Source organism: Amblyomma maculatum, chromosome 4 (genome assembly GCF_055883805.1).
Source record: "Amblyomma maculatum isolate TAMU_Amacu chromosome 4, ASM5588380v1, whole genome shotgun sequence".
NCBI classification, from domain to species: domain Eukaryota; kingdom Metazoa; phylum Arthropoda; class Arachnida; order Ixodida; family Ixodidae; genus Amblyomma; species Amblyomma maculatum.
In genome coordinates, this window is record NC_139347.1 from 97,885,927 (window position 1) to 97,910,084 (window position 24,158).

General features: G+C 43.9%; 1 protein-coding gene across 1 annotated transcript in view; it reads right to left on the reverse strand.

Annotated features, from left to right (window-relative positions):
- The window catches only part of LOC146191755 (uncharacterized), a 76,337-nt gene extending 52,555 nt beyond the window's left edge, over nucleotides 1-23,782 (reverse strand). Inside the window, exons 1-10 of the mRNA XM_084602265.1 lie at nucleotides 23,518-23,782; nucleotides 21,411-22,163; nucleotides 20,757-20,883; nucleotides 16,638-16,771; nucleotides 16,156-16,233; nucleotides 13,597-13,740; nucleotides 10,910-10,997; nucleotides 10,750-10,842; nucleotides 4,019-4,222; nucleotides 340-486 (exon numbers count right to left, since the gene is read on the reverse strand). Coding sequence (XP_084458391.1) covers nucleotides 340-486; nucleotides 4,019-4,222; nucleotides 10,750-10,842; nucleotides 10,910-10,997; nucleotides 13,597-13,740; nucleotides 16,156-16,233; nucleotides 16,638-16,771; nucleotides 20,757-20,883; nucleotides 21,411-21,616 — 1,221 coding nt within the window. The 5' untranslated portion in view covers nucleotides 21,617-22,163; nucleotides 23,518-23,782. The remainder of the gene's footprint in view (nucleotides 1-339; nucleotides 487-4,018; nucleotides 4,223-10,749; nucleotides 10,843-10,909; nucleotides 10,998-13,596; nucleotides 13,741-16,155; nucleotides 16,234-16,637; nucleotides 16,772-20,756; nucleotides 20,884-21,410; nucleotides 22,164-23,517) is intronic.
- Nucleotides 23,783-24,158: the final 376 nt, after the last annotated feature.

The following is a 24,158-nucleotide window of genomic DNA, read 5'->3' on the forward strand; positions in this document are numbered from 1 at the left end:
AGCAATTATCCTGTTGTGCAAGTTGGAGTAGAAGAGCCGTGGTTCAGTAACACTGTTTTAGCATCTGTATTCATCTGCAAGAAAAATTCAAAGTTTAAAACCTGTCTAATAAAAGCCGAGGATAACTTGCACTTTCGCCTCATTCGTTTAAGAACAAAGGTAAATCTGCATGCAATCACAACCCAGGCTGTATTTCATTTTCCGAGACTATTAAAAACAAAATTACAGACTGGCAACCTGCATCAACATAGTTTTGCAAGGCTAACAGAAAACAGTTTGGGAGACCGAGCAAGACACAACATCAGACCCTCATGTTCGAAAACAAACACAGCAGCCCACCTGAGTGAGAAACCCTTGGCCCACATCCTTCAGCTGTGTGGCATTGGAGAGTGCGGCCGTTGGTGACGATGCACTGCCAAGTGCACAAAGCAGTCCATCGCGATGCAGCTGAGTGCTGAGTGCCTTCCCGTCAACTGTGGCTTCCGCCTTCCGAAACAAAAGCCCAATTTCACAACCAAGACAGCCTAAACGAACTCATTTCACTCAGTGATAGATATATACGGCAGAATCCCGCTATGATGAACAAATAAACAAATTGTAAAATATTTATGAAAAAAGGCTGTAATATAAAATTCCGCCAAAAATACACACAAGAGCACAGCAACATTTAGACACGAAAGGAACATCAACTAGGGTGACCCTTATGTCAGAAGAGAGAAAGACGTCTCCAAAGTGTTACCGCCATTTTGAGAAAACCTATGGCAATTCCATACGCTGCAAAAAACCCTAGTGCCAGTACCCAGTCATGTCCCCCCATAGCGCCTCCAGCACACACTAATGGCAGAGCAAAGGGCAGCTAGGGTGCCTCTCATGCATTATCACCATGTCGAAAGGGTAATGGTACACCGGAGTGAAAGGCACTGCCATTACCACTATCTCTGCGACAGCTGACGTCAACACAGGATGGCTTTAACAGTCCATGCTGCTGGTTCTGGGTCGTATTGACCGCGCCATATTTTCCACAGCTCTGCTGGCATGCGTACGATATTGCAAACTAAAGGCGAAACGCTTGCTGCACCACCACCAGTCCCTTGCACAGCACAGCAAAGCCTGCTTCCAGGCATCCGAATGGGCACCGCATGGCACAGGGGAGTTCAATATACCGGGTGTCCCAGCTAACTTGAACCAAGGGTTACAAAATAATATATTTGAGGTAGGTCAGTGAAACCAGTTGCATACAACTGCCAGACTCCTTCCGCACTACAGGCAATTTTTTGTTTTGCAATTACTTAATTGGCTAATTATGTTAATTTTCTTAATTTATTCAATATTCACCTTAGACCAAAAATGTGAATTGGAAAGTTGTAGAGCACCTTCAGAAACCCCCATTCCATTAATTGCAATAAAGAAAGTCTCACGTGTATGTTTTTTTCCGGGCTCAAAGGAAAGCCTGCGAAATACAAATAATACCACGTGACTAGCGCATTTGAGCGCCGCGATTGTGGTGCTCTCAGTCGTGGTTTGAGCGAATGAAATTAGCTGTGGCCTTGTCTCCTCTGCCCCATTAAAGCAGCAGGCCGATATGCCTGCGATGGCTTCTTTGCCCGCGTCAGACAGCCAGCCCACGTGACGGTGCAAGTAGCAGCGAGCACGGCGAGCCGACACCACCGAGATTCTAACAAGGCCTTTGCATCACCTTCTCTCCCATCAGCGAACGTCACAACAAACGGATGAGCGATATGGTATCAGCCACTGAATCTGCGCATACAGGCTTTGGTAAAGGCGCAAGATGACATCATGTGACTCGATTAAAATTAGCGCTGCACCTTCATTTGCCGGTTCTCTATCATCAACCGCCTGTCGTGATGTAGGCTGCTGCGGTGCGCAGGCCTTGCCAAGATCACGGTGGCGACGGGCGAGCTCGAGCTCGCGCCAACCATCACCAACATCTCAGCCTGCCGCTGCAACCGGACCGTCGGGTCACGATCGCAGCTGATTTCGTTTGCTCAAACCACGACTGAGAGCACCACAATCGCGGCGCTCAAATGCGCTAGTCATGTGGTATTATTTGTATTTCGCGGGCTTTCTTTTGAGCCCGGAAAAAAAGATACACGTGAGAATTTCTTTATCGCAATTAATGGAATAGGGGTTTCTGAAGGAGCTCTACTTCCAATCCACATTTTTGGTCTAAGGTGAATATCTGTGAGTTAGAAAAATTAACGTAATTAGCTAATTAAGTAATTGCAAAACAAAAAATTGTCTGTGGTGCACAAGGAGGTTGGCAGTTGTATGCAACTGATTTCACTGACCTACCTCAAATATATTATTTTGTAACCCTTGGTTCAAGTTAGCTGGGACACCCTGTATAATCCACATTATATTCAACTGCGTCTGGTGTATGCTTATTGAAAGTTTTTAAACGTTTGTTAACGATATTTAGAAAGAGTTTGATATAACCAATGAATCGTAATACCCGTGTTCGATATATAAGAGTTCGGCTGTAAAACATGACTATGCAAAAATGCACTAGTATATGGTGTGCTCGCATAAGGAAAATAACTGAGCTCGATGAACATTTTTTGTTGACAATGAAATTTTTACATGCTATTAGGCAAATGTATTGACACAAAAGAATGGTTTTTAAAGGAAAGCCGTGGTTTTCTCAGGAGACAATCATACATCACAAGAGGTGAACATTGCTATTTTTTTTTTGTTGCTGAAGTCTTCTGGAAAACAAAATCAAACTTTTCTCTATGGGGTTATGCGATGTGAAAAAAGCACTCAAAGCAAGCTATTCCAAATCGAACCTTAATGTAAAATCGATTTACATACGCTATTTCCAGAGTTCGGCGTTCACAAACCTTACGTAGGCTAAAATCATGTTTTTAATATGGCAGCGAGCTTCAAAGCAGGCAGTCTCGCTTCGCCGTCAACTCGTCATTATTACTCTTTTTTTTATTTGTTCATTGGTCATAAATGGTGCATCCAGCATTCATTTGGCCTCATCTCACCTACAGTAACATTGATGAGTATTAAATTACCTTCATTTTTCATTTTGGGCATGGAGGAAAGAAAAAACTGAGGAGAGGCCGTGACGTCACTTTTCGCGACGCCGGCCCACGACCGGAAAATGCTGTGGCGCCACCTACACATGGGGCAGCTTTTCCCTTTGCACTCCTGTGTGCCTTTCCCCATCTGAGCGCTTCTCCGCGCCATCCAACGCCGATGCCGGCACCGACAGCCATGCTGCCTCATAGCAACGCTGACGCTGTTGCTATTTGCCCATATCTAGGCTAAAAAAAAGCATGTGACTTCTGGCACCTTTTTTGCAATGCATCTGGGATACATGGGGCCTCTCCTCAGTTTTTTCCTTCCTCCATGATTTTGGGCAATGATGTTGCCTCTCCCATGCCTAAAGAAGAAAGTCAGTTGGTGACAAAAATGGTTAAGTTTGGAAAACCAGATGGCACCACTAGGCTGAAGTTGCCACTGTGGCTTTGTTTGTGTAAAACAAACTAAAAATGTGGATGTAGCAAACAGCGTAATGTTGCTAAAAAGGCCATTCTAAAGCATACATATATCATTTTCAACATGTGGTACATACACACAATCTATTTACACTCTTTTACAACCACATCTGCATAAGCTGCGAGCAGGCGACATGCAGAAAATGCAGCACGGAAGAGCACACTTAACTATCCCTTGCGATTGGCTCAACAAAGCTCCTAGCTTCCATGGTGTGCAAGGAAGTGGTGAGATAGTGTATAGTCAGTATTTTCTAAAGAGTGTCTCGAAATTTGTGAAAATTTAAGAACGTCAAAAAAAGCGACAAATATGATTTGAACCCCAAAAAAGAATAAATCAATTCTTAATGAAGTTTCCCTTAACAATCCTTAGTACTACATAAATTGCACAAGGAATGAAAAAAAATATGTTGCAAACAGTAATTCTTCATTTAAAGAAACTTGTGAACCGACAGTATGTGAGCTTGAGATAACATGCTGTTCAAATGACTCACTAATGAGGGCTTTGACTTTAGTGCGGTGAAGTCGTCCACAATGGGCAACTCTCCGGAAAGACGCCGACCAGGCACCTGGCTGAGGGACTTAAGTCGGCTCCCCACCTCAGCTGTGGATGGCGTCACAATGTGGCACAACGAGCACACATAGTAGTCTTCCTGGCGCTCTGTACACTGACCAGCAAGGCTCCAGAGGGGCGCATCCTTGAGCAAAGCAAACCGCAGCATCAGGGAAACAGGCCCCGCAACTACTGACAGCTCTATGCATGACGCAACAGCATACGCAGAATGCAACTGAAAATATTGGCTCCACTTCAGGCTTGTCTATCTAGTTCTCTGCATTGTTGTCAATTTAAGATGAACCCTTTCCATTAGCCTCCAGGTTTCTACCCCCAGGTGAGCTATTACATACTTCCTTTTGAGGAATATTGGTAAACTGTCACTTATGATCTAAAAACACTTTATAAGCACGCTCCTCCTCAATCTTCCTATCCTAAGCAGACATAGTGCTCCTTTACCACTTCCAAAGCCTCGCTAGCTATCGCAGACAGCTGCTCTCCTCGAAGCTGTTGAACATTACTTTCATTTTTTGCATACTAATTTATAGCTCTACTGTTTCGTTTTGCTTGCTTAGATCACTGATCATCCCTCCAGGATTAATAATACTTGTACTAAAGCTGCCTTCTGCTCTACTTGGTTTATGAAAGACGAGACATGTCTTCGTCTGGGCCAGACGAAGACAACTCCCCTTGTCAAAATGTTGGCTTGGCTTACAAACTGAGACTCCTCCTATGCCTTTGTTCAGTGCTCTTTCATACTGTATTCTACCCTGGATCTGCTTAGTTTAGTTAGATAATGTTACTATGGTTTTACTGGACAAATAGCACTGGCGGGTTAAGATTTTAAGCAACATTTTTTCTTCTTGTTTGTACAGGTTAAGTTCTACCAGGACACTTGGGGTGTCAGCGCAACATACTGCCAACATCCTGTCTAATTTACCATGCAGCAAAATAACACATTTAACTGAAGAAATCTGAACCGTCAGTCTTCCCCACAGCCATTTTCTTGTTTGCAAAGCCTAGCACATAGTGCCTCGACAATAACTGCCGTGAGTACTTTGTGCCTTTTTTTGTTTGTTTTGCAATGCTATAGTCAATGGCTTTCTCATTTCATGGGTCGTTAAATAGGATTTCAATTGCATGTCGTGACATTCAGGCAGCTAAGTAGATGCAGTTATAGTTACCCATTTTTCGTACTAAACAAGTATTTCAGGATACCCATAGGTATAGTCATTAGAAATCAATTCACTCTCTGTTTGCGAAAGCTCTTGGTTAAAAAAAGAAGAGAGCACAGAATGACAGCCAAGTCACTTTTGCAATTGAACAAGCATACTTCCCTAAAGCACACTCTTTGTACACTCCACCCAGGTCATGCAGCTTTTAAAGTACATTGCCAAGACAACACGCACATGGCAAATGATCACAAGAACCAGCTCATAATCTACAACCCACTCCGAGCCCTATTTTCTTCATTAAGGCTAAGGTACAGTTGGTTTCTGCAAAGCCTTTGCCAGCAAGGCGAGCGAAGCAAACCTGCGTTGGTAGCCTTCGGTCAGCAAGGTTGGTTTCACAGCACGACCAGCTTTGTGCAAACACTAGCTTCACCACATGGCAGCATTGTGCAAAATGGTGCTGCCAGACCAAAGGCCAATCACATGCCACATTCCTCATGTCACACAGTTATACAGTAGAACCTTGTTGATACGTTCCCTGTTCATACGATTTCAAATTTCATACATTCCAAATCACGGGCAGTAAAACATCTCCCATAAAGTTACACAACTTTTCTCCTGGTTGATACATTCTCAGATAACACGATTTCCCAGTTATTGCTTCCGGAGATCTGTCCTTGCTTGAGTGGCATGTGCGAACGTTACTTGCTCATCATCAGAAAGATCGACATTTGTCCATGCGGTGGTGATGACTGCAGCTTTCTGCATTCTTGGAGCAGACTCGCGTCACATGTACGATCCACCATCACTGTATTCTTCAATCCCGAAATCTCGACAAACTGGTCGTATAATACATTTTGCATCAAACGGACATATTCTAACGAGCGCTCGCGACGAGAAAAACTGATCAGCGGCAGTCACCTGCCACAGTTGCTTTCCTGTGGTGCATAGGTGCAACGGGGCGAAGCATCAAGAAAGCCAACCAGACAACCTACGAGGCACCTGTTCTCGCGCAAACATGACTTGATAAAAAATAGGAATGAACCATTTGATAGCTACAACTACAGTGAAAACTAATTCGAAATGGTGCCATGACTGGCGGGGCGGCTGGCGGCACCAGAAAGTAGGGGTTGGCTGCTCTTCTCTTCTGCACAACCTCCTATGCGTGCAACTAAATACTCGTTAATCTGGCCCTCGTTAATTCATAAAATCAGATAAGTATTTCTGTCGGCGTGGTCCCAGCCAACGTCCATGAAAGGTTATGGCGTTAGACGGGCACTATGTGTTTCCCAATAAAAAAAAATAATTACGCGGGAAATCCTTTTTTTCTTTTTTCGCGACAGTCGTCTATCCTTCCACCTGTAAGTAATCAACGAAAGCATGCGGTCAGTCGCGATCATGACGCCGGCTTAAAGGAAAGCTGAAATGCTTTTTTGAGAATTTCCCGAGATGCATGCATTAGAATATATGAAACTTGTAGATTAAGCTCACGAAGTGGTTTCACACTACCGTTTAAAGTTATGACATAATGTACTATTAAAATCGCGACAATCCTTAGGCTTCTCCTAAAAAGCATTGCTGCAGTGCAGTGAAACTAGTCTATGATGTCATTATGGGTAATGTTACGAATTTGAACAGTTTTCACTCAATCCTTTCTGTGAGTAGGGACCCTAGAAATACTGCTAGTCTCTTGTCCGCTGGCCGCGGCGGGGGCTGCCGCTGAATGACTGCCGCGGCGGCGCTGCGGTGAACCGGAGTGCGCCACTGCTGACGGAGCAGACGCGCGCGCCCGTGCGCTTCGAAATGCATTCGCTGCACACTGCCTGGTGCCTTGTACATGCGATGATGCTCTTTAGTTTTTTATTTCAGTTTAGTTGTAGTATTGAATTCGCGCCCCAGTTATTGGCATAACCACGGAAACAATTTTTTTTTGTCGTGACCGAAGCTTTGTGCGCATGCCCCGGAGCCAATGGAGAAACGAAGCCGCTTTTTATACCCTATTATCCTCACTGAATACTACCGTGCTTGCATGACAATTGCGCTTGCATGAAGGACTATATTAGATACACATTCTAGGGTCAGAGGACCATATGTGCGAGACTGTCGCCGGCGTTTTCGTTCACGCTATAATTTCATCTTAACTTCTTGTTAAGTTATCACACGTAGGTAGAACTGGAACTTTTCAGATGCATGCACAATTAAAGCACGCAAGATGGAAACCCGAGCCCTGCTAATCGCATCGCGCTTCAGGCAAACTGCTGATATGCATTCTTTGGTGCTTAGGAAGCCGAGTAGCCACTCGAATATGCCACCCCTTTCCTTGAATTGCGTTTTGCAGCCTCAAAACATGTTTTAACAGCCACCTGCTGCTTGAGAGGAAGGCCACTAATCCTTCTTTAAAACTCTGTCCTTGAAAGGTGTTCATTTTCATTTTCCATTTCATAGACCTTTTACCAACTTTTTCACCGATTGTATGTCTTTCATACGAAAACCTGCTAGAGACTTGGAAGTCTTTTTATTCTTTACACCCACCAGACTTTATTCTTTTCTCCTTGACAGGGTGTTCTGAGTTAACTTTCGCAAGTATTTGCAGGCTATGGATGCGTGCTGCATCTGAAAGAATGGTACAGTTCATCGCAAAGTAATGCCCATTGGAGGAGGGAAAGGTCTTTGTCATGCATGGGCTTCAATCCGCAGCCAGGACACAAACTGAGTTTCGCAATGTCCTGAAGATTAGTTATCTCTTCTGTTTACTTGACAACTGCTATCTCCTTCACTTTCTTTGCTCGAATGTACACTGCAGCATTCATGGCAGCTTCATCCGTATAACTCCGATGGAGCAGAACTCGCCGGCTTACGTAAATTGCTTCCGGAGATCTGTCCTTGCTTGAGTGGCATGTGCGAACGTTACTTGCTCATCATCAGAAAGATCGACATTTGTCCATGCGGTGGTGATGACTGCAGCTTTCTGCATTCTTGGAGCAGACTCGCGTCACATGTACGGTCCACCATCACTGTATTCTTCAATCGGCTCACTGGTGCTTTGGGATCAATGCGCTTCTTTTTCTCTGCAGGTCTCCCTGCTGACTGTTTTTGCTCACACAATAAGTTGCGCTCATTTCTCTTTTGAGGCAGGGGTTTCGCAAGTATTTTGGAACGTCAGGAAACACACTCTGGACGGCATCCTTCATGAGGTAACATCCCGGAGAATCTCAATTAACCTTTCCCTGAATCACAGTCTTCTCAATGAAACGGCTAGGGTTCGAAGTGCCGCTCTCAAATGACACTACCTTCGTCGAGCACTCTGTCGCCGCGCTTGATGGTGCGTTCCCACTCTTGCCTCTTCTCTGCGTCTTTCGGTGTCCTAAGACAGAGCATTTCACCTTGAACGAGTGCTATCCGCTCTTGCACCCGCGAGCACGAGTTGAGTTGCAAGCCCTTTATTGAATAGGACGGCTCATGGCCATGGATGGAGGTAACGTGGAGTAGGCAGAATCTTTAGTGTTTCCCCAGATCATCACTCAAATCAAATTGCTCTGATCAGGCCACTAAGGGAGCCATACTTGGCAAATATCATTTGTGTGTTAGCGTCAGTTCCTATAAGGCGGTAGGGTTCGAAACGCGTGCTGTCACGCTTGTCCCGTTGTGTGGACATGACGCAATCGCACATCCATAAAAAAGGAGCATCAACACACATGCTTGCTAACTTCCGCGAATTCCGGCTTGCGAGCGCAAAGTGCACGTGGTGCACAAGTGTTGCCACAGCACTAGCGCTTTTGCAGGGCGCAGACGCGCAGTACGGCACAACCTACACCACGCTCCGAAGACGAGCAGCGCCCCCTGCGCTTTCATCAGAGAAGCAGCCAACCGGTTCCATAGGGAACCCCGCTCGGACGGCAGACTAGCAAATACTTCTAGGGACTCTACTGTGAGTCACCCAATGCCATCGAACAAAGCCTCGCGACCTTTACCTTTGTTAGCAGTGGTTTTGTTCAGAGCAAAAATTCCTGCGCTGGAAATGCGTCACCTCTACAGATGCCGTTATCACTGGTGTGTCTACAAGTCACCGTGTACTGCAGAGAAGCCTGAATACCAAAATACTTTTACTCAACGATTACATAGTCAATTTGAATGCTACCTCTAGATAGCTTGGCATGATTTAACCTTAGCCTCCACAGATTCAACTCCTTTAATTTACTTGAATTCTAAAACCGATTCATTTTCCCTTTAAGCACCGCTAGCTTCAAAGGCGCGTTTGCACTATCACGCGTTCCAATTATTGCGCTGTAGTGGTCGGCGCCCCCTACTCCCAAAAGGTGACACGATAAGGTGAATACAGGGCCTGCACAACCGAACGAGCGCTGGAACTCTGCAAAGTTGAAAGAGCTAGTGTGAGAAGGTAAACACGCCATGATGTTATCGCTGTGCAGCATCTTGACGTACTGACAAGAAATGCACAGTGAAATGAGACGGTGACAGCATGAAACAGAGGGATGCTCTAACGAAAGCTTTTTCCTTTCTTCAAATTCTTAGTGGCAAAAGTGGAGGTCGGGTTCATTACTCGAGGGGGTCGTTATGCGAGTAAATACAATAAATTTACCGTAAGTTTTTTTTTTTTTTTTGAGGTAATTCGATAATTTAAACTTTTTTCCCAGTCCCTTGAAGTTCAAATTAACGAGCTTTTACTCTATACACTTGCATACAAGCGGGCCGGGTCTGAGAGAAGTGGCATGAGCAAAAGCATGGCGACTGTAAGCCATCGCAATGGCTTCCTCATATGTCACTGGTGTAAGGGGGCGAAGCATCCTGAGACAGTTAAGGAAGTGATACCAGCTCATCATTATTCCTTCTGAGAACCAAATCTGTTTTTAAGTCTCTTCCCTTAGGACAACAAAAATACGAACTTAATTCTGTCAGAGCTAAAAAGGGAGCTGTACGTACTTCATGTCCATAGATGCTAATCTATGCTTTTATGCTGTGAAAGTCAATGATAAATACCTCTGTACCTCACTCAGCAGTTAATTTTTTTTTAATATTAGGGAGTTCAGATCATACGTTTTCCCAGGTAATATTTTTTTTTCTGGCTAAAAAATTCCTATCAAGGAGGTTTTACTGCACAGAGTCTTCAAAAGACAGTAGGTCTCAAAGGCTGCACCTGACGGTTCAAAAAGTGAAAGCGCATTTAGTAGTGCTATATTTCTGCACGAAATTTTCAAGAGAATTTTTGCCTGTTGGATATAAAAAATAATAGTTCAATACGTCCAAGTTCAACATTTTTGGGATTGATCCCAAAAATACTAGAGGGTAGTTTGGAAGGCCCTACCTTCTGAATTTAGTAGTAAATTTGTTCCGCGGAGTTCAAATATAACACTAGGTACTTGCAGTCAAAGCATGAGTCAACTTCACAAAATTGATTACAAGTAAGGACAAAGGTTCAAGAAGCACGACAGCTATAGCTAATTAGCATGGTTGTAGAAGCTATAACCGGACACTGCCTTACCTTTGTTAAAAGCTCCTTTATTCGGTTGGACAGCTTGCCTACGGTCTTCAATTTTGTGCACCATGAGAGATCGCCCAGTTCCAAACCAATCGTCTGAAAGTGGGGAAAGTAGCACACCTAAGTGAAAGGCACTGATGTGGGAACCACCAAGTTTCCTCACCCTCTGCGTAAGAAGGTGATTTATCTTCTCTTCGATCTTCTGTGCACGCTCATCAGCTGATGTCAAGAGCAACAACGGAGTCTCTTTGCTGAATACAGAATACAGAGAAGGAAAGAAAAAATGGTGAAGATCCCAGCACTGAATATAGTTGCATTTGTTGCCATAGTGAGTGTCTGAAACTGAATGCAACCTAGGTCTTGTGCATACAGCTATACTAACTATACTGCTTGACACTAACAACTTTAAAAAGTTGCCATTGAACCAGTTTGTCCAAAAGTAACCATAAATTACCGTGTCAACCTGTTCGTAAAAACAACTACAGTAGGATACAAGAGACAGAAACTGATAACCATTAGCCATTGTACGCGGCATCTTTTTGCCGTTTGGCAATACGAAACAAGCCAGAAGCATCATAACTCTGGAGCTTATGATATCTTCTGGTTGTTAGCTGTTTTTATCACAAGAAGAGCTTAACCAGTGGACTGCTTTTTGTCACAGAACAACTCTTTGTTGCGGACATTGCAGAGGACTAGTGTCTGACCAAAAAGAGATTTTTTTTTAAAACATTATCTGTGAATGTGGTGCCCAAATTATGTTATGGATGAGAAAAGTTCTGAAGGTATACTAGTTACAAGGATCAACATGGCAAGTGTAAATCTCTCAACCGCTGTTCTTTGATTCTTCTCACCCGTCCAATCAAGCATGTTTTTTTTTTTTTTTTTTTTTTATCATTTTCATTGGAATACCCCCGTATCATGGAGGAAGGAAAGAACTTAGAAGAGGACCTGACGTCATTTTCTTGAAGCCGGCGCGGCCGCGCCGCGACCGGACGCTGCACCGTCTCTCCTCTTCCTTTACCCTCCGCATTCTCTTTCTCCGCGACACTCATGTACCTAGGGCCCTCAGCAGCGCTGTTGCTAGTGGCCCGAGTTTTCATAGCAACAGCGTCGCGTTGCTAATGGCCCGACTTGGCTAACCCTAAATTTTGACGTCACTTCCGCCACACTTTCTCCAATGCATTGGGAATGGCAAGGGCCTCTCCTAAGTTGTTTCCTTCCTCCATGCCCCGTATCTAGGAACGATGCCTCATATGCTCATCCTATACAACAAGCACAGAGCCACCTTGATCTGTACCGACAGTAGCTTGAACTTGCGCAGAACAGTCCATTTCATGGAGCTGAACCACGACTTTCACTCTTCTCCGCCTGATGGTTAAAACACTGTTATATCGCAATCTTGTGCCGAAGCAGTAGTAACTGCTTCCAAAGAGAGGGCCTGCAAAGCCAAACATGCAACAAAGAAACTGAAAACGTTAAATAACCTTTATCAGTCTAAGAGAGAAGCACTGGACACATCTTTCTTGCCGTGACTGAGACAAAAAAATTGTGCTTGCCACCCGTTCTCCATGGGAAACCATGATCAGCAGTGTGCTAAATGAAAACATTGGTACCCCGCAGCCAATACTCTTCGGAATGACTGCATTTGACGTTACCAAAAACAAAAAGACAGTGTGGTTCACTTGCAAGACTGGTGTGTAAAAGAAATTCACCGAGTAGGCAGCCTAGCACCGGTTATCTTAGCAGTCATCAAGAAAACCTGCATCCGCCTGGAGTTATGCCAACCAACAGTTGTAGACTATGCTCGAAATCTCTTGTACATTTCCAGTGTCTGTTCACATTTTGTGCACAAAAAAACGAAGCATCAATGCATCCTTTCCACAGGCAGAGATTCAACCAGTCATACAAAATCTTTGGCCTGTACGGTCCTTTTATTGCAACCGTTGATTAATTTGCTACTGTCCCCTTCCCACCCTCTTTGCCTCCCCCCCCCCCCTTTCTTTTTGCTGTAGCTGCAGTGTGGTTTGTGTGTGCTTTTTTGCAGGAATAACACGCTCAATATGGCTTGCAACCAGCGAGCGCGCGGCAACAGCATTTTCCAAAAGCATGCTGGGGCCAACAAGTGGCGTGCCTCAAAACTAAGTGGAAAGGATTGTGCTGTTCCGGCAGCCAGGTGCATCTCCTGCATCGTCTGCTCAATGAAATCTGAGCTCGTTTGAAATTAGGTGCTAACAAAATGATGGAACCAAAATCAAGTACAACATGAACCCAGCATTCGATACACAAGTGCCGGTGATGCGACAACGCCACATCACTGCCAAGACCAGATGGCACAGGGGAGAAGGATGACTGCGGAGCATCTTTGCGCGTCTTTGTTGTGCACGTGTCAGACTCATTTCACTAACCAGCCCAATTGACAGCATTGGCAGCAAAATCCTTTCCCTTTCGTTTCCAAGCTCGTCACTTGTCGGCACCATCATGCTTCCAGGAAGCACTCCAGTCCTGCTACTTGGGGTTGCAGGTCATAATGAGCGGGGTAGTATATGATACCCGTGATGTATCGCCAATCAATGCATTGATTTTGTGTTCTTCCAATTGCATGCTTGGCGACAGTTTTCTCTCTCAAACCCAGATGTATATTTAAGTCTGCAGTAATTCATAAATATGATAAATAAATGAAATTTCACAGCCAAGCATGCTTGCACTATCCCGCCGGTTAGAATTTCACCGAACGAAACCCTTCCCCTTTTGCTGCAAAAGCCGCCAGATAACCTTCTTACTAAGCTAGGCATCTGCAAAAAGAAGATCATGCCTGCCATGTTGAGACTCGGTGACAATTAAGATACGCACACTGCATGCTTCCTTTTCCTCCCCAGAGAGTGGCTGCCTCCAAGGAGCTCGCAGAATCGTCGCTGCGCTTCTTCTTGGTCTCTGTTGGCTGTGGACAATGAGGCTGACAATGCACGAGCCATCTGCACTTCCTCTTGGTATTTGCTGCAGGCAAAGATTACACAAACCTTCACCACCTTTTAGAGTAATAGCGCTACTCAACGCAAAAGCAGTTTCACGCCATGCCAGGCATTTTTACCTTCAACCAACCTCGACCTTCACCCTTGACTGCTGACCTTAAGAGACGTCATCTAGACAAACACTATGTGAAAGAAGCAGAAGGCTTAGTTAACGTAAGGTTTTTATACCTATGTCAAGTAATACCAAGCGTCTGATGTCACCAACCAACCGAAAACCAATAGCATAACCAAAAAGAACAATCGCTCCACATTCTATTTATTATTTAACCAAGTTGAACTGCTGTTTTTTTTTTTTTTCCTATTTTTTCCCCGTGGGACGGCTAAGAAAACGTGCAAGCTTCTTATACTCAGAAGCCATCCTACATACCATTAAACTCCTGAGATTAAGCCTTGAAGAACCTGAGGTGGTTTAAATTAACCAGCACCATTCAAGATGCCACCAGTAACTGTATGAACAGCAATAACAATTGTGACAGCAGTGGCAGATGCCTATTGCAAAGAAAACTGCTCACCATTGCCTCCAAACGAACAGAAATGAATGGAATACACTAGAATAAGAAGGTAACTGAGCTGGAGCATACCTAGAAAGTGAGAAACAGTGCTAAAAGCATTGCACATGAGACAAGCAAATGCCACGGTACTGGCATTGACTATACAAGCTGTCTTTTTTTTTTGTCCTGTATCCAGACCTGTTCCCCACATTTAATGAATGGAATAACAAGCAAACATCTTGCAGATGCCACTGCTTTATTCTTTCCTTACCACATTCATTGAGCATTGCAAGCCCACTAACAATAATTCCGCGCAAGAAATGCGGGGCCTTCCATGTTGCTTCCTGACACGCTGTGCCATTTGGCATGTAATCAAACAACCGAAGTTTCCTTTTTATTGCTGATTTCTTGCTGCTGTTACATTGTGAATGATGTTCCCAAGTAGCGCTCTAACTGCATTTCTGAAGTGAACAGCTGTGAGTACGCTAGGTGAATCTGTGTACTATATTAATACTGTTTATAATGTTATCACTTGCTATTTTTTCTACACAGGCAGAGATGGTGTAAAACACCGCCATAAAAATGGGTGTGCACTGTTAAAGTCTATTTTCTCCCATCTTCCTCGCACCACTGCACTCCCAACGTAATCAGCGCTTTTTAAACTGTTCGTATAAAAGTCCATGATGTTGCTGTATTTCTCCTGGAGCTCTAGAAATTCATTAAAGGTATACTGAACGAATATCCAAGAATATTCAGAAAGCACCACATTTGCATTCTTAAGACACGATTACACTAGTACAGACACATAATTCAGGTTAGTTTTGAGCGGATGGGTATATTTTTGATGTTTTCAGAGCGGCCGCCGGGTCAGGGGCAGCGCGCTCCCACTGTGAGTCGGCAAGTGTGAAGTCACAACTACCCTCAGCAACGTCATGGCCCCGCGATCTCGCTGCCGCCGCTCCCGCACCTGAAGTTGGTTGACCGGCTACACACAGTGTTGGTTCCCCCGCATCGCGCCGTGCACAATGCTGCGAAGTGTAGAATGCTGCACACAAGGGAGGTCGAGGGGGACGCGTATGGAGGGGGCGTATTGCGGGCAATTGTTTGCGCGGTGGGAGGGAACAATGAATTGTGCGCAGGATCACGAGCAACAAAAAAAAAAAAAAGCTTGTCCGTCCCTGCGCTTTGTGAGTGCCACAGGGGAAAGGAAAAATAAACAGTTGCAACCGGCCACGATCGGGGTAGTTGTGACGTGATATATGGTTTTGTCAGAGCTTTCACAGGAGCCCGCTAGGTGCGGCGATTTGAGGAATATTCATTAAAATACTTACTGTCCGCTCATTTCTGTTCATAAAGTGGATTGTTTTGGTCACTCCCAATGCGATAGCTACCATCTGTGCTGGAAATCTCGGCGCCAATTTTTTTATTTATTATACCTTTAACGATATGTTTAGGCAAAGTTTCCGATTTACAAAAACGTGCGAGTGGGGTCGCAGATTGCAGAACAATTGCACCATGGAGGTAGTAATTTCACATTTCATTATAATAATATGGTAACTACTACTCTTAAATCATTGCGTACTTCTTCCCCAATTTTTCGCATAGTAACTAAAAAGCTTAAATGACTGCAGCATTATGCTTTGCAGCACTGTCTGAGCTACAAGGCTATCTAATGGACATGTCCAGACTATTTTTGGAACATGTTTCACACCAATAGAAAGATGAATTTCGCTACTAATAAAAGCTATAGGCTTATTACTACAGCATGCTTCTGAGAAGGAACACATGCTGGAAAAAGATTAGACTGCAGACTGATGCATCTGTTACATCTGTAAAAAGTGGCAACGTTCAAGGAAGAAAAATAAAGTCTATTCTCATTTGTCAATTACCTTTTGGGGACTGATGCTACAGGTCGTGGCTTTTTTGCTGCACGGGGTGCAGCTGATGAATCTGATGGCACATTCCTTCTACAAGAAGTTAGAGGAAGAAAGAAAGGCAGGTGTAACTATTTAATGCTCAAGCATGGTGGCTCTGTTAAACCTTCAAAATTTCTATATAATGAAGTATTGGAAAACATGAACATTACATTGCTGTGTTTGCTGGAAGAAAAAAGAAGCATTCAAAATATAGACACACTGCTCAAGCAGGAAGCACAAAAATAAAAAACACAAGAGAAATGTGACAAATATACATGACAGCTACTACAGCAAATAATGGCCAAATCTTTAATAAGCCTAAAATGTCCTCAACACAGAAAACCACGCTATGGAACCCTCTGAAAGTGTTTGCAGCATAGTTAAAATAAACAAACAATATGCCCCCCCCCCCCCCCCCTTCTCCCCAAAGATAAAAAGAAAAAAAAAAAAGTTACCTTCTTCGGACAACAGGCAATCCAACAGCCATCCTTTCTTGCACATAACGCTGCTGCAACCGAATTGCTTCCACCACCTGCTTTGGGGACATGCCCAACTTTGTACTGCATTGTTTTATGTGGTTCTTGCATGCCTAGACAAAACAAAGAAACATGCACAGACTCAGAATAGGTCAAGCAAACAGAACAGAATAGGACAAGCAAGCAAGCCTTAGTGACAAGGATGGTAAACTAGTGTGCAGCACAATCAACCTTGAGGTAGGCTGCTTGCTGTATAACTGTAACTGGCTTGCAGTGCATCAGCAGTGCCAAGCCATCAATGAACCTCCATGAACCTCCACAGTGAGAGGAACTTTACAACTATTATTAAGGCGAACAGGCTCATGGAACGAAATCCTGTGCAGAAGAGTTATGCACGAGATGTGCGCGGGATCTCCGCGTTGGATCTGTGCACTGATGTGTCACTTGTCAATCATCCTAATGAAGTCATCAGAAAAATAAAAGCCATGTCTCCGCCGTGCCGCCATGAACCGAGCCTCCATCTCTCGGATCCCCAGACAAGCGCTATAATCAACAGTGCCGCATTCGAGATCGTAAAACTCGCATCATAATTCTCCTTGTCTACAGTGAAGATGATAGTAGCGATGACAATGCTGCTGCAATTCGTGATAATGACAATTATGGCAGTAGCAATGATAATGACGGTGCATTTAGTTGATAATAACAATGAGAGCAAACGTGATGCACCGTATGAACCAGCAACGCTCCAGCTTTCGCGTTTCCACAGTGTAGATTCTACAGTGCTCTCGGAATTTTTTTTATTACGCTGCTACTACTACTATTATTATTATTATTATTATTATTATTATTATTATTATTATTATTATTATTATTATTATTATTATTATTATTGTTGTTGTTGTTATTATTACGACCATTATTATTATTTCAGTAGAGCACTTAGAGCCACTACAATGGGTTCAGAACAAACTGAACAAGATTTGAAAGAAAAGCTTCAGTCGGCCTGCAACGTTTCAACATGAGGAAATGCCTTCGTCTAGAACAAACCTCTGATAGTGGGCAGGTTTCTCTCCCGATTCTTGTTCAGTTTGTGCCATCAAGAATCCTATATTCCTCACCCTCGCTCTACCATACAAATGTGTTCAAGGGCTGTTAGAACAGAGCACTCCCAATGCCAGTTCCATCAACTTCATTATCCTCACTCTTATCATCAGCCTAACTGCACCCACTGCATCACAAAGGCCTCTCCTAGCCTACATCGTCAAAGCACATGCTTCTGGGACTATCGGCAAAATGTGCATCCTGCAGAGGAGGCTCTAAACAGAAGAAACACTGGAATATAAAGTGAGTGTGCGTATAATGGGGACAACAAAGGCAATGGGGTAACACTTGTAAAAATCGGTTCGAAACAAAAGAGGCCGATTTTGCCCATTGACCAACACCTCTGACGTCGCATTGTTTACGCCAGGGAGAGGTTTATTCACCTAGTCCTGTGCAAGCTTCGGTCAGTTTATCCCCGCAAAGTTTGCAGTAATTTCATCCATACCCCTAAATTTATGATACCTCCAGCCAAGTTTGCCTTCTCTAGGAACCAACACAGCCACCCTTAGCAATGACTGGTCACCTTTCTTTCACATTACATGCACTGCCCACGCCCATTTCTTCTCGACTTTTACTAGAATGTATTTGCTCACAGATTTGCCCCGAGCAGCTCTGCTCTCTTGCAGTCCCTTAATTTTGCACTAATCACCTTCTTTCCCATAACTAGCTACATTGCCGTGAACTCAGGATGAACCCTTTTTATTAGCCTCCACATTTCAACTATACAGGTAAGATGCTAAGCAAGATAAAGCTGCCATGCCATTCTCTTGAAGGATGCAGGTAAACTGTAATTCATATATTTACAGCGCCTGCCAAATGCACTCTGCCCCATTCCTATTCCAATTTATTTCACCCCCGTGATCTGAACCTGCAGTCACTAACCGCCTTTATAAGTCCTTTACCACTTCTAGCACCGTGAGCTGCAGTTCCCTTCCTAAATTACTGAAAATTACTTTAGTTTTCTGCATAATAGCTTTTTAACCTACCATTCTGCTTTGTCTGTCTAGCTCATTCAGGTTTACAATATTCCATGATTCCCATTAATGATATTTTAGATGAGATGAATATAAGCCAAGGGGCTTGAAAAAAGCAGATTAATGGTTGGAAGTGTAACAGAGTGAAATGGGAACGGAGATTTGAGATATCGCAGAATTTGGTGTGAAGGAGAGGTTACTACGATTATCCAAAATTACGACACTGCAAGCAAAATTTTCCGACGTATTTTGATTTAACACCAAGCATGAGTCATAAAGCTCCCAACTTTTGCTAAAGACCGATTCACATGACGGACAAACCGTCTGTGGACGGAGCACCACATCATCCAACGTCACTCCGCCGGGGGCCGGAGCTGCACCGCTCCTTGCGGCTTCATCACTGCAGAGGAAAATGGCAGGCGACGGCATTTCAAGCCAACTACAACTAGGGTGCTTCAATGGCCAGAGGCGAGAGCCTCAATGCACTCAATTCTTGACACCACAAAAGCGCGCCCCCCTAGGTTAAAAAAGAAACAAAAATATCATTGTTGCCTCAAATTAGAAGATGTAGTTTTACTAGAAAAATAGCAGACAACCCCCATGTTTTGACAGGAGAAACGCGTGCGCCAGTTTTTGGTTTGTGAAGGCTGCGCCATCCGTAGACGAGGCGGAGCCAGTGACGTCGGGCCACACGGTGCTCGTCCTCTCGCAGGACTCCAACAATTCCATCCGCCATGTGAATCGGCCTTAAGCAGCAGTAATCGAATCAAGGTTCTGTGGTGATTGATCTCTTAATACCACCAAAACCTGAACAACCAATGTGACATCAGGATTGTATGCAAACTAACTGCATGCCTCAAGATGGCAGAGTTTGCAGATAGCAATACAGTCTCTTATATCAGCCCTTTCAGTTCTATCATTAAGTGCAGAATCTGGCAGAAAACCTGACAATGTGCATGCAAGCATCATCAAAGTAGTAGGTTAAAGCCAATGCAAAGTCAGTTACCGAGACAACTTTTTAATTTACATGAAGAGACCAATGACAGTTGCCGCAAAAAAAAAAAAGAAAAACAGATTTGCAATGAAATTCATTTAAAAAAAAAATGATTCAATGCAGATAAATGTAGCCAGAACTGCCATGTCACAAATATAAACAGTGCCAACCTGAGCAAGATGCTAGCTGCAAAAATATCCATATAAGCTAATGAACAGGTAAAAGATGAGAGAATGTAATGTTGGTTTGGTTGGTTTGTGGGGTTTAACGTCCCAAAGCGCCTATAGCTATGAGAGACGCCGTAGCGGAGAGCTCCGGAAATTTCACCACCTGGAGTTCTTTAACGTGCACTCACATCGCACAGCACACGGGTGCCTTGCTTGTTCGCCTCCATCAAAAAGCGGCCACGACAGCCGTGTCACGTAATGTATACTAAGCATGTGAGCAAATATTTCAAATTTGAACATGCAAGTCTAACATACCTAATAGTATAAAAAGTGCATCTAAAATATGTCAGATGCATCGGTGCTTGTGAGTAAGATGTTTCATGCACTTGTGGAAACAAGAGTGTTTGACTGTCAAGACTGTCGACAGGTTAAGAATGCCTATAGAAGTTTTGGCACATGGCATCTAAAATACAGACAGCCATCTCAAACACTATGGAAAAAGATGCATGCAATCCAGGTATTTCCACAGTGCCCTAGTCATACATCACATATTGAAAAGTGTGATCTGGCTGTGTAGCCATAGCCATCAGAGACAAGTTGGGGGTGTTCAGTTCCCTGCTCTGACATATCCTTGCTTATACTAACCCAATGCAAGACTCATGGCAAGCATTTAAAAAGAAAATTATAAGCCAAATGAAGAAAACCACCTACATCTGAAATATCTTGAAACAGTTAAGCAACAATAAAACAAAACGAGTGGCTGGATACGACTGAAAATGATAGGAAGCTGTACTTCTACACATACAGTAAACAAGCAAGGCAAAAAAAATAAATAAATAATAATAATAATAAATAAAGAGACCTCAGAGGTCTTGAATGAGCGCTCGCAGAGTGGGCAGTCTAAAAGGACAAAACTAGGGGCTCCATTTCGAGAGGGGGTCGAGACAACTGGCTCCTGCACAGGCTCCTCAGCCTCTCCATCAAGGCATCTGCACCAGGGGAAAAAAATTTTTATTGTAAAGAGACAGGCATTTATTCTATTTTACACATTTACTGCTGCACGTCGAATATAGAGTAAACAGTACAAAACAAGTCGGTTCCATTCACAACCATTAGTCCATCATTTTGCTACCACACCTTCAAGAGCTGAATTGCAAATCATTCCCTGCATATGCACAATGCTGCAGGAAAACATCAGCTTTAAGTAATCTTTTATTTTTTTACCCCCTTTTGACCTTGAATTGCGCACTCTTGACATAAGATTGCATAGATATATCAACAGCAGCACGTGCTGCATATTAAGTGTCTCTTTCTAAAAGCCTGTGGAATGTGGCACAAAAGTCTGCGCTCATTTTAAAAGTTGAAGCTAAAAAAAATGCCATTTGCAGAACAGTGCTGAACAGTGTACGTCTTTAGCCACAGGCTGCCGTTAATGAGCAACGATTATTACGTAGCGTTCAGCAAGGAATAGCCGCAACTATGCAACTGTTTCTCTGAGACTTGTCACAGCTCTCACCTGTTAACGTGAGCCAGCCGCTGAGGTTCGTCGAAAGACGTGATGTCCTTGCGGCACACAACGCAGATGCATGCATCCGCGGCTCTGGAGGGTCTGCTGAAGCGCTGGAGGCACTTTTCAACGTGGGCCTCCATGGCACCCACCCCCAATTCCCCACACGCAGGACAAGTGGCTTCGGCCCGAGGCCGCACAGCACATCTGTCCATGGTTCAGACTTACTACTACTGTCACAACACACCAATAGTGGTGAAAAGGTTTGCAAAACAGTTAAGTCACCGGGGACCTGGCTACATGTTGGCACTACTGGTACACATAGCATTGCAGCAGCATGCATCAGGCCTGCCCTTAACAAACACAGAAACTAGTTAAACAAGTCACGAGAAGTCAAAGCAACTGAAAAATTGTCTCTGTCTTGCTTAGTAATCAGCTGTGGTCTCTGATGACCTCCCAGAAATAATTATTACATGAAGACGAATATATGGAGCAAAAATTAATCTAAACAATTCATCAGAGGAATAAGAAAAGTAGTGCTTAATCAACACTTAAAAAAGCAATACAAAAGTATATCCGCCATGTATAGACTACAAAACTACTGATAATAAGGGGCATCTCAGAAACTAAAGGTTCCTGATATCTTGGTTGATGTTTTTAACGCCGAAAGTTGCAGACTCATCCAGCTTTTTGCCGATGCTTGTACTCTTTGGAGCGAAAGGCTTCATGAAAGGTTTCACAATATCACGGGGCACCATCAAGCTGCAGGAAAAGGGAAAAGACAAAATATGTTCTTTAACAACATACAAATACATCAAATCAGCAAAGTGATGACACACAGATGATGCATAAGCACACTCCCTTTGTATACACGGTGATACACAGGGACATGATACGTGGTGGCTGACAACAAAACAGTTGGTGGGGCATCAATGCTGACCACGAAGTCTGATTCCCTTGTGTGAAGTGGGTACTATGCTCCCATAACATTGCCACCATTATCAGCAAACAGCACATACAATGAAATTTAAGGTCGAACGAGATCTCATCTGGTCGGGAAGCAGGTTTATTTCAGCAACAAAAGAAGCAGCGTAGTGAACAAGGCTTCCGCAGGAAAGCAGAAACGTCTTGATTTCTTGAGCTAAACCTTTGTTGCTGAAATGAGTGGATAAGATGATGCTTCCTCAATTACATAATCTCCACAAGTGCACTGGCATTGTTATTGTTCTAGCAATTTATGGGGCCAGTATTAATGCTGTCAAAATTATCTGGTGACACTTCTTGTGAATAGCAGAAAACGGTTTTTTTTTACAATGATACTACTGTAAAGATCTGTGCACCTGCACATCGATTCCTGATGTTCATAGCTGAATGAAACTAACACTAGGTAACCACTACTATACTGAATTCATGTCCATGTTGAGTAGCTGGACAGGTATTTAGAGAACAGTAATAAAGCCGCAATGGAAAGAGCAATCTATATGTACTGCACAAACTAATCACGTGCTGCTGCCCTACAGATATCACAGCATGCGACGAAATGTTAAAAAATCGCTGCCATCCACTCTAAAGCGAGAGAACGAAACCAGGCTGCAATACACATGTAGCGACGGGGTGCAAATCTGCAGTATCAAATTGTTTTCCTTTCAAATCAAACCACATCGGAGAAAATATCGCGTTTACTTGACCCTTAATAGTGTTTTCCAGATACCCTGCAAATGTTTCCAACAAATGCCTCTGATGTAGAGCTTTTATTGAAACTTCGAAGCACCCGAGATGCTTTTCTTGCTTCTGCACGCGCTGCCACTATGCAGTATGCAGTCATGCTCGAACCCAGTATCCGCGCTAACGAAGAAAGAGAAACAAACCCAAAGTAAGCCCTGGGGCAACAAGTTTTGGGGATTTCTTTTTTTTTTTTCCCCCTTTGGCTGAAATACGAGTCTTGCTCCATTTTCGATACCACACACAGTTCGTGTCCTATGTCGACCCAGATGGTGACGTCCTGCTGCGCAGCAAGTCGAAAAGTGAGGCGGACACCATCACCAGGTTATAAAGGCAACCCTGTTTGTAGTTTATAGTCCCGATTTCTGCCTAGAAAACGAGCCGATTTACTCACATAGACAAGCCGCCGACCACGATCGTGTAGACGACTCCAGCGGTCGCAATTTTCGCAAGGTTCGCACCCGCACGGGTACCGCGAAAGTGCTTGTACTTGCCCGCCGATTTGTACACAACATTCATACTGACGTTATCTTTATACGCTTGACTGCGTTGCGGTCAAGAAAATAATCTAACGCGCACAAAAACTATGTTCGCACCGCACCGCATTAACCTACCCATAGAACCTTCCCATGAGCGCAGGAGGAAACGGAACTGGATCTTCTCAGAGAAGCTAGAGTCTGGAGCGAGCGGGCACGGACATACTTACCTATGAGGGGGCGCCACAAAACTACTACATTCGCTCTTCGACTACGCATCGGCCAACGTTTTTAGGATTGACATCATTCACAACAAGCCAGTCGGTAAAAACAACAGATTCATTTTATTTGTACCGGTACGGTCCTGGCATCCTAATGAATCCAAGCTCTCGAGCGTAACGGACACAGCGTATGCCAGCATTGAGCAATGTCCCTTCAGAAAGTGCATTCGTGTCGCAAGAAATCATGCACCTTACGAAGCTTCTCATTAAAAAACGGCTATCATTCAGGCCTGTAAAGCTCTCACAAAAGTCGAGCAAAAATGCATAGCCAACTATGG